At 40.4% G+C, this 11,633-nt stretch overlaps 1 protein-coding gene across 1 annotated transcript in view; it reads right to left on the bottom strand.

The window, feature by feature from the left end:
- Window positions 1-3,360: 3,360 nt before the first annotated feature.
- LOC120570844 (chloride channel protein 1-like) overlaps window positions 3,361-11,633 on the bottom strand; it is a 49,366-nt gene continuing 41,093 nt past the window's right edge. Inside the window, 4 exon segments of the mRNA XM_039819430.1 lie at window positions 3,361-5,332; window positions 5,334-5,510; window positions 6,874-6,960; window positions 9,631-9,735. Coding sequence (XP_039675364.1) covers window positions 5,018-5,332; window positions 5,334-5,510; window positions 6,874-6,960; window positions 9,631-9,735 — 684 coding nt within the window. The 3' untranslated portion in view covers window positions 3,361-5,017.

Here is an 11,633-nt window from a genome sequence, read left to right as displayed (position 1 = left end):
CAGATTCTTGGTGCGGTTTTGTTCCTCCATGTGTTGCAAAAGTACATACACACATATTCACATCAAAGACTGTACAGTCTATGATTCACACACATTTGTTCTTATATGTATTAGCTAACATACTGCTAACTGTCCAAACCTGAACAGTAGCTTCAACCTAAACTTAATGTAATTTTAAGCTTGACCCTAAAACCAAATCTTAACCATAAACAGCCTTTTTAAGAAGTGAGGGCCAGATAAAAATGTCCTCCCATGCAAGGTCATGCATTGGTCCCTCACCAAGATAGAAATATGACAGCGCACGCAACCAGTATGCTTGTTGAGATACTGCATTCCCAGTAACCAGTGATCCAATTGGTGGCACATTTGTCTGTGTATTGACAAGTGCCTGACTTAACTCACTTTATTCAATCCTATTTCTAACCAAGTCTTCACAAGTCAAACAGCCAAAATGCAATGACCTTCCAAATAGATTCTCACTCGAATCGTCAAGTAAAATTCAAATAGGTCCTCAAAAACATTACACACAGACGAACAAAGGAAACAAAGAACGGCCGTGAGCTAAATACCCCGCTGTATATTCACGTTGGAGGTCAGAGGTTTTCTTCACAGAGCTGTCGTAGTTTTCTTGTAGTCATCAATTCCACTAAAACATTTGAAGTGTTCTTATCACCAGAACGGCCTCATTCATTAAACTGGGCCATGTAGACTTTATCACTGTCTGGAGGCAGAGAAGTGCCCTTGAGTTCTTTTGGAGCCTTTGTGAATGTGTGTGTGTGTGTGTTGTGGCTAGTGGTGTGTTTTGTTAATACTGTTTCTAAAAACAACAATATACAGGAAAGGAAGAAATGCTGCATAATAGAAGTCGTCCATTAAAGCAACATGCTTTAGTGACTTCGTATGAATGTGTGTGCCTGCAGAAACATAAAAAAGGAATCAAGCATTACTGTGACACTTTTTTTATTTATTTATTTATTTTTTTACATAATCTCTTCTAAAGGATTCTACCTACAGTTGCCAGAGAGGACAATTCACTTTTAAACTCCAGTGATCAAGACCCACGATGCCCCTGCCACTGTGATAATCATCTGTCCTCCGTTTGTCCTCTTGTTGCTAAGAGATATCATCCTTTAAATCATTCGGTGTCCAAGCACACGAGACACACAAGTTTAAAAAAGTGACAACTTGACTATAGGAAATGAGGGATGGATTTTTTTTTAAGTGGAGGTCAAACTTATGGCATTTTTGTTCAATTGAAATAATTGCGATGTCAGTCATGCTGTTTAATTAGGCTGGTGTTCAATCACTTTACTCACTTCTGTGGAGTCCATATGCAATAAAGGTACTAGAAAACCTTTCGTGATATAGACATCATTTTTAAATCCCTCACTGCATAATGGTCTGCAGAAGAGCACTAACTAAATGCCTAAAATGACTTTCATTTCAAAATGAGATAGTGACACCCACTCGTCCAGAACGTCAGATAAAAAGCAATTAAGGTAAGAAATCACAGGTAGATACAAAAATCCAGTCATCCTGTCAAAATAAAGTTCAACATGACGGACGATCGAATGTCCTTTGATGTGATACTATTTTTATGTTCATTTGGTGGTAATATAGTCTTGACTCGCCGGATTTCGACTGTTGTTGGGATTAAGCCTGCTATTGGTCGCCTATTTCAGCCAGCGTTCTCCTCCCCTTCCGCCATCTCTTTTGCAAGGGCATCTCGTCTGCTGCATCCAGAGCTTAGCGCTGCCCAAGACGATTGTAATGGATGTAAAGAAATACAAACAAGCCAGAATGTTTTCCCCCTATGCTAGAATGATAACTCGTGCAGCCAGACTTTTCTCCAGTGCTGATAGAGCACTGTGGAGATCTGTGGAGCTCTGGCACTGCAGGACTAGGGAGTTATCCTGAAAGAGAACGGGGCACGTACTTTGTAGCCAAGTTTGTGCTCAGTATACGCAACACAATTAGGACTTTTAATTGTCTCTAAAGATGAATTCTAAAGCAAAAAATCTATATTTATTCCCTACCTTGACTGAGTTCAGTTCTTGTTCCAGATGCCTGTCTGCAGTTAAAATGTGCTGCCTTTCCCCTGACATGGTCTGCCTTTACAAGGTGCCTAACCTGGATAAATAAAGATCAAATTCAAGCACATGAGCGAACAATTCAAGCATTTCACTTAATAAAACTTTATTTTGCTAAATCTTTCACAGTTTTATAAATTTTGAGATAACATTTGGACTATAGTAGAATATAAAGAAATGCATACATTTTACTACAACCACAGGGAGACAAAAGACATCCGCACTTAAACTAGTACAGAGCCCTCTTAAGAAATGGACACACATTTTAATTCACACAGACATCTGCAGGTTTTAAAGACTTTTAAGGCAGCACCTGAGAAACTGAATCCAGGAGATAAGAAGAGTGTAAGAGATGGAGGGATGAATGAAAAAGGATGCATCACAAGAAGAAACGTTCAACAACACATTAATGCAATTATTAAGGTAGTCACTTGGCAGCTTCAGATTAAACAACTTTTTTTTTTGCGAAAACGAAAACGGAGATCTTGGCGATTGTAAGCAGAAGTTCATCAATCACATGTCCACAAAGAGGCAAGTTTGGTGAACAGTCATTTTGAGTTAACGTTGGGTTTAATCAATTTGACGTTTTAACATTAACACTGAATCAAAAAAAATAAAGTCAGTGTCGGAACTCAAGAAATAACACCCAATTCTGAACCTCTACGCAGCTTTCAGCCTCTTTTAGGTCATTGTTTTCGGTTGTTTTCATGAGTTCATTAACTGGTATGGCTGAGTTTCTGCTCTCAGTCATGTCGGTCAGTAAATAGGCAATTAACTGCTGTTATTTTACTGTACAAAAGAAAGTCAAGGCTTTTCATATGTGCACGAATGCTCAAATAGCAATTGCATTTCTCTGGCTGCCCTTAGGTTTTAAAGGTCCAATGTGTGGGAATTTCTCCCATCTAGCATTGAAATCATATATTGCAATCAACTCTCTCGCACCACGCAGTTCAAAGTACGTATTACAGCTACGGTAGCCTTCACGCTTCAAAAAAGAAGAAGACTCATGTTCCTGAAATTTGGATTTTGAGTACGTGTGGTCCTCCATGTTTCCTTCTTCAAACTTGCCGGGGCCGGGAAGCTACGATACCCATCAGCAGCATTAGCAGCACCTGTGAGTTGATCATGTGACAGCGAAAACGTGAAAGGCGGAGCAGTATTTCCTGTATGTCCCTTACCGGCTAACGTATTTCAAGATGGAGCATGAATATGGAGCGTCTACCCCCAGTTCATGCGAACGCAAATGTAAAATTTCAAGCCAAAAGGAATACTTGGAGTTGATATACTTGTGAAAAAGGACAAGTTTGTGAACGGGCAACACCGATTTTGATAATGAATAACTAAACACGTTACACACTGGACCTTTAAGAACTAGAATAAAAATCAACACTTTGTAGCCGCAGCCAGAAGGACGTCTCACATGAGCAGCTTCAATAATCATCATGACAGGTCTATATTAAATAGTTTTGTTAATGAGGTCATTTCAGTAAGCTAATTAATGCATTAATGCATTTTTGTTTTTTAAGTAGCCATGTGTGATTTGTAAAACTCTGGAAGGCATTAATGTTGGGGAAAACGAGAAGCAATGTCCAGGACCGACACAGCAGGGTTTGGCTGTCGTCAGTCGCCTTTAGCTGCACCATCTATCAACTTGACCGTGATGAGATGAGCTCTCAGGCTGCCTTCACAAGGTCAGCACACAATTTAGAGGTCGTTTTGGGGCTTTGGACAATCTTCCACAGCGGACTGAGCAGCTCCATTAGTCTTCTGTTATCCAGATGGTCTGTTGCCAGTTCAAAAATTCAATAGCTCCTGCTCTCATCCGATAAAAACCTTCTTTTTTTCAGACATACGCAATCAGGTAACGCAGAACTACAGTGCAGAGGTTCACTGGGTTCACTTCAATCGAAATTCAAAGTGGATAGTGCAAATTATAGCAGTACATTATGTTTAAGTTTATTCTTAATTCTTATTCTAAAAGTGCAATATATATATTCTTGCCGTAAGGGGCCATTAGCAATGACATCATTTATTTTTCAGGGATTAAATGGTAAATTTTAGTTGCCATAATTGTCTTAATGCTGTTTGGGATGCTATTACCCCATTACAAGAAAACAATCCTGAAGGAAACAGTCAATTCTTTGGCATAAAAATTTAAAACAGCGGATATTGGAAGCAACTTCAGTATATATATATATGTACCCTAGAGACTGTGTGAAAATCAACACGAAAGAGAAAAAATAAGGAGGAAGTGAGGCAGGACTAGTATCAAAAAGCATACACACATACCGAGCTTATTAAGAAAAGACAGATGTTGGGTTAAGTAAAGGTCTGTGAAATGAGCAGACAGGGTCAGTAAGGCTGGGATAAACTGTCTTCAAAAAAAAGAAATTATGACTAGCTTGGCATAGCATTAGGGCTGGGCAATACATATCAATATTATATCGATAATGTGATATGAGACTGGATATCGTCTTAGATTTTGGATATCGTAATATGGTGTTACCTGTCCCTGGTTTTAATGGCTAGATTACAGTAAAGGGATGTAATTTTTTTAACTTACCAGACTCTTCTAGCTTTTCTATTTGCCTTTACCCACTTAGTTATTATATACACATTAATGATGATTATTTATCAAAAATCTCATTGTGTAAATGTTTTTCTGTAAGCACCAATTGCCAACCCTACAATATCGCCGCAATATCGATATTGAGGTATTTGGTCAACAATATTGTGATATTAGATTTTTTCCATATCGCCCCCCATTTCTACATAGCATTGACATCTTTGCTCTACCTACGTGGTGACAAAAAGAGGTAAATGGGTGTCCAAAGACCAGAGAAACACATTAAGAACAGAAGAAAAAAACTTACACCATTAAAAAAAGGTTTTCCATTATAAAAACATAACCATCACTCTTGTCTAATCTAAACCATTGGCTCATCATCACTGTCTTCCTCCCCCTCAAGGAGTCTCTGTAAGGGTCTCAGGTTGGAGGAGGAAGGAGTGAAGGAAGAAGGGACCTGGGGAGGAGTGGCGGGGAGAGGGAGGGTGAGGTTGCTGTTGTAGCTGCAACTCCTGCTGGCTGAGCTGCTGCTAACACCGCCACTTCCTGCACTGCAGCTGCTGCTCTCCTCCACCTCCGTCGCCACGCGCTCTATCCATACCTCCGTTTCATTCTCGTGGTGGTGATGGTGGGGGTGGGGTTGAGGGGGGGGGGGACGGAGTCTGGGACGGAGTCTGGGACGGAGTTTGGGAAGCAGTTGGCGCTGAGGGAGAGGAGGTCGGAGAGGAAACAGCAGTGGGAGAAGAAGGTGGAGGTTTAGGAACAGAGTTGTGGTTGATGATGTCCCGAAAGCTGGCGAGCGGAGGACGGAGCCGGACACCAGAGCGTGTGGAGCCCTCAATGGCTTTCTGGAGCTGAAAGGAGGAGGAGGAGGAGGAAGGAAAGGGCGAGAGGATAAAATAGTGGAGGAAAAAGATGGAAGGAAGGAAGGAGGGGGAATACAAAAGGACAGGGGTGAAATGTGAGAAAAGGAAGACACATGGAACAATTGTAGAAAGACAGCAAAAGACTAAGAGGGAGGAATAAGAGGGTAAAAAGTAAGGGAGAAGACAGGGGTCAGTGAGTTATGGGGAAAAAGGGATAGATAACGTGGAAGAGTGACACAAGGAGGTGGAGATGGAGACAGTAACAGGTGAAGACAGAATGAATGCAGGGATTTCCCTGGATTTTTAGAGGTGCAAATTACGCCATACCCTCATTTGCATATTAGTGACATAATCGTGCAATTATTTGCATTCAGCAATAAAAAATGTTAAAGGAATGTTTGATGTTTTGTGAAATATAGTTGTTCACTTTCTTGCTGAGGGACATTTTGGCGATTGGTACCACTCTTATAGCCGTAAAGCTACAGTCAAGAGACAGGTAGCTCGGCTTGGAATAGTGGTTGTTGGTTGCAGCGAGGGAGAGATGACTAAAGCAAAACTTGGGAGGAGTGGCTTGTCACTAAAATAGGAAAAGCCGTTCTGCCATAAAGCCGGCCCACCTTAAGTTAGTGAGCCCTTCGCTTTCTTTTCCCAGCAGGTAGCAAGCGAGACACGAGAACTTGGCTTGGGTCTTGGGGAGTTGTACCATTTATTTGCCGACAGATGAGCTGTCCGCCGACTGCACTGCTCACTGTTCACAGCGTTAACGTCACTGCTAACTTTATACTCACAGACAAGCACACCTCCCTCGCTCTTTTTTTCCTCTCTCTCTCACACTGCACACCCACTAATGTGTGGGCTGCAACATCACATCACCACCATGCGCCACGTGTGCAAAAGACAACGAGCGGACACCCGTCCAGATGCTCTCCGCGTTGTTATGTTCATACTATTTTATAAAGTCTTTGGTTCATACGCTTTAGGTGGTGCGCAAAAACCCGTATAACGGCAGGGAAAACCCTGGAATGAAGCAAGTCAAAGAAAACCTAAAACATACAGAGGGCATATTGATTATGCTTACAAAATACTTATACATAATTCAAAAAGCTTTATGAGACTCCAACCAACCAATTGGATTAGTTTTTCCTCTAAAAGTTCAAACCGACAAGGGAAGACTTCTAAAAGTTGAGTGTATTAAAAAAGAAAGAGGGCTTTTTCAGACTTAGATCAGTGGGAATTGAATTACATGGAATGCTTGCTTTTGGTTTCAGGTGACTGTCATCAGACAGTTTTAAGTTTAGAAAAAATAATTAAATTAAAAAAACTCACACAGGCAGAAATGTAAGTTTCTTACCTCTTTCAGTGCCACCACTCCCACCAGTTTGCCGATGCTGGTCACATAAGCATGACTGAGCCCCAGCAGTGAGAATAAGGTGTGGGTCTGTGGAGAGAGAGAGAGAGAGAGAGAGAGGGAGAGAGAGAGAGAGAGAGAGAGAGAGAGAGAGAGAGAGAGAGAGAGAGAGAAAAGGTCCCGCGTCAAATTACGACAAACTTCTAGCTCTCGGAGCAGGACGGCCATTTTACACCTGACTGGGACTGCAGACAACTTCCAGTGTTCTGTGCTTCTCTGTCAGCTCTGTGTAGACACAATGTCACAGAGACAGACAGCAAACGGCCTAAAGGCCTAAGTTGAACCACAGAAAAAAAGTCCTTGAGTGTGTTTTCATGCTCATATTCCGGCTAAGGCTGCACTTTGGATGAGCACTTTGTATGCATCAGCACACCTCGACCACAAAGCCCCCTTTTGCACATGAATACGCAGAATATTCTGGATATTACCATGAGAATGAAATTACACTGTTGACAAAAGAAGCCAACAGCAATGGTAATAGCCATTTACCCGCTTCAGCATCCTGCAGATATCTGCAAATCCTGCATCAGCCTCAGATTTGTCATAATGAGGATGTGAGCGTCTCACAGCGATTGTACAATGCCGGAAAGAAGGAAGGAAATTGGAAACACATTATTAAATCAATATAAGAAATAAAATATTATTAATAATGTAATGTAATGTAACCCAGCATCTTTGGCTGGTAACAGAGACACAACCATTTCTCCTAAAAAATTACACTCCCATATAATGAAACATCGTTATACGAATCTTCAAGGGAGATGTGGGCACGTTATGAAACGGTCACGGTTTACACACGAGATTAACGTTGTGAATTAAAACTACTTGGTTAGATTTAAAAAAAGATAATTGTTAGGGTAAAATTAAGCAGGTTTGTTACTTAAGTTACGTCAGTAAGTTAAGTATGTTACATTAACAAGCTAAAATTGACTGTTCACCTATAACCAACACACCAAATCCCAAATATACTGTAATGTTGTTAAAATATATGTTTGGGGGTTAATGTAAATCAAAAAATTATTTTGTGCGACACCGTGTCACCGTGTGAATAAGTCTAAGTCTTCACTAAGTGTGCAGAGTTTATCCCCATCCTCAGCTGAATGAGATGTTACAGAAGTAAACAACCTAAGGAGCTGAGTGTGGGAGCGTTAACCAAACACTTGACGAGCGCTCGAAGGTGCTGAACTCCATTTATATGTGACTTTGCTTGTGTAATACCTGTGACAAAAATAAATAAACGTTTGTCCACAGTGAATTTGCGCTTTGCAATAAAAATCAGCTGCAGGCTATCAATCCAAGTCATTTCATGCAAATGATGACGTAATGATTAATACATTTGAATGAAAACGGAAGAAATTGACTTGACACTGAATTTAGGTTTGCTTGAGATATTTTATTAGAGCTGCTATTTTATTATAAGTAACGTCGCAATAAACGCTGATGGAAATGAATTGCCTCAGGTTCATATAAACGTGCTGTTACTGTCCATGTAGTCTCGCTTTGCCAGCCCTTCCTCCACAGCACTGCGGAGGAGGGTCTGGCTAGTCCACACAGCATTCCAGGACGGGCGAAAAACAGGCTCTGGTTTATTGGCATTTCTTTAAACCAATCACAATCGTCTTGGGCGGCGCTAAGCACCGGGCAGAGCCACGTAATCGCCTCGGGAAGGAACTTGTTTTGGTGGAACGTGTGTACGTTCAAAAGGATGTTTTAGTCATGCAACAGAAAACTCAGATTGGACAGATAGTCTAGCTAGCTGTCTGGATTTACCCTGCAGAGATCTGAGGAGCAGTTAACCATAGTCCTCAGAAATCCACTAGAGTTTAGAACGCCAACACAAAGAAAGCAGAAGGTAACGGACATCCGGCCCGAAAAGAGTGAAATCCGGCGCAATTTCCAGCGGCAAAAGAGCAATCCCGGAAGAAGCCACTTGAACAGTTCTGTTATTTTCATATCCAACACACAGAATGTTTTGTCATGTCATACAAAATCTTTAAAGTTCTATCAAACATTGAATAATTACTTAGCAACTACAACAGACAAGTGATTTCCACAAACATTTGCTGTTTAAAGAGGTGACTGGTGTGCACAAGAGACGACTGTCATTGACGTTTCCAGTGACACTAAATCATGAATCAATACTAATTTCAGTGGCAAATTCATTGAAGTGATACCATGGCCACTGAACATGCTGAGAGCTGTTGGAGAATTTCAAATTTTGACAAACTTTGAAAAAAATTTGCCATTGAATTAATGAACATATGATGAAAAAATATGTTTGATGAAATGATGTTTTTTCCGCCGTTAAACTAGCAAAAGTGGATTTGAACACGCCCTAAACGCACCAGTGCCATGCGCTTCACGCCGTGCACTTAAGATTGTTAAAATAGGGCCCTGAATGTAAACAAAGGTCTGTATATTTGCAAGAAAGCTTAACAGGGTACCTTTAAATTCACAACTAATAACACATCAGTTTTTAACAACCCCTCCTCTTCATCAGATGAAACTGTCTTACCCTCACCGATTACTGGTTCACATTTTTGTGTACGTGTTTTCCACACTGTGTCCCGAGCCCAAATCCTAGATTAGAACTAGATTAAGGTAAGGAAGCAAGGGGCTCTCAAAGCAGCTCTTATACTTGGATTTAAAATTCAGCTGACATCTATGATGCATGTTTATCTTTTGTCTTTCACCACCAACCTTGTGTAATGATGTTCTCTCAACCAGCTGGAAAGGGGAAGGGTCTACTCGTATCTCATCGATTTCCATCGGCTTGTCCATCTCTGCCTCCTCCCACGCTTTGATCTGCGGCAACAATTTAGCCAGAGGGAAACATCACGATTTGTTTTTAGGATGGGATATATACATAAATTATGATTAAATATACCAGGCAACAATAGGGCATTAACGAATAGTGTAGTTTAGTAGTCACCAACTACTCCCCAAAAGTCAAAATAGTTAAATATGCGCAGGATATATATATCTATATAGATATATATATAGATATCTATAGATATATATCTATATCTATATATATCTATATCTATATATATCTATATCTATATATATCTATATCTATCTATATATATATATATATCTATATATATATATATATATATATATATACATACTGTATTTGCAATCTCACCAATAAACATGATTTTCCCCAGATTTCAAGTGTATGAATGTTATTAATTTATTGAAAAACATCAATAGTGGCTGACACACAGTGGAATGAGCTGTCATAAGGACACAGATTATTAACAAATTTTCCTCAGATGGCAAGTGTAAACAGAAAATAGGTTATAAACAGTGTAAACTGAAATTCTGCCTACTCACCATAATGAAACGCCATAATGAAAGTGCAAGAATAGAAAATATACGACATCTGTGTGTCCCTGAAACTGACTATCGCTACAATCCTTATTATCCTTATACAAATCCTTATTTTGCACTAAAAAAAAAGAAAGTCCGCTCCATGGATGTATTAGTGTTCGCTGCTTTAGCGCCTTGCACTGCAGAACAACTTTGACCCATGTTAAAACCACAGATTTACGAAAATTCAACAATAATCCACCGCGTCGATTAGTAGTTTTGATGGTTGAATATTCTGTGAAACCCCTAGGCGACAACATTAACGGTTACATAAATCATCCAAACACTGAGCTGTTTGTTGATGTAAAAGTGAAGGTGTGTGTTTGAGCAGTATGTGCAGCAGGGGGGAGGTTGGTTTGCTACCACTGAGGAGAATTTTGCAGCTGTGAAAAACCTTGAAACCTTGTGTTGTGTCCTTGCATGTCACCGGTCTCCCCTCTGAGATTTAGGATGTCTGACACCTTTTAGCCTCTCTATGGATTTTACCTACAAGCCTCCGCCTGCTGTGACAGGGCCGGCAGTCATGTAGAATTTACAGGGCGGCGTTATGGGGCATTTTGGGAAAGTGCCAGGAAGAGTAAAGGGAGAGCAGCAGACAGAAGAGGACTGGAGGGCACAATATTGTTTTGGTGCTCTCCAATGAAAAGAGACGTCTCATTTCAAATTCTGGCTGTGTTCAAACTGCAGTTAAAAAGTGACCCAATTCGGAGTTGTCTCCTCAAATGTGACAGATCTGTGACCTATATGTGATATGGGTTTGTATGTGAAGAGATCTGCCAGCATTGACGTCATAATGAGGAAACCTTAGAGCACTCTGTTGTTATAGTTTTGGTGCCTTGTATCACTTGGCAGTGTCTTGGCAAGGAGAAAACGACTTAATTTGATAAATGTTGGCAGACGCATGGATTCCAAACTAAAAAGCTCACACCATAAGAGGAATGTGCTAAAATCAGCTGCAAGTTTGTCATTGCCACTCTGCAAATGTGTTGTCACTGCCCGATGTGGGTCGAGTGCAGATGTGAGTTGCGCATTTGCTCGGATTTAAACGGTTTACGGGCATAACGCCAAGGTAATCCATAAAATAATAAACTTTTCTCATTACAAACAGAAGAATAACAGAAGATGGAAATCATTTGGAAAAACGTTTTAGCTATCTATGATTGTTTGATTGCTAACGTTAGCTCAAAACGCCATTAAAGTGACAGCCTTTGTTTTGTTTTGATTGCTAACTTGTAGCCAGCGGTGAACGAACTTCGTTATGTAGGTCCATTTTTATTGTGTTGACATTACAGAAGTCTCTCGTTAGCAGGTTCTTGAAGCTACTTCAG

The sequence above is a fragment of the Perca fluviatilis genome, chromosome 13 (assembly GCF_010015445.1).
Source record: "Perca fluviatilis chromosome 13, GENO_Pfluv_1.0, whole genome shotgun sequence".
NCBI lineage: Eukaryota > Metazoa > Chordata > Actinopteri > Perciformes > Percidae > Perca > Perca fluviatilis.
This window is presented reverse-complemented; position numbering and strand designations above follow the sequence as displayed.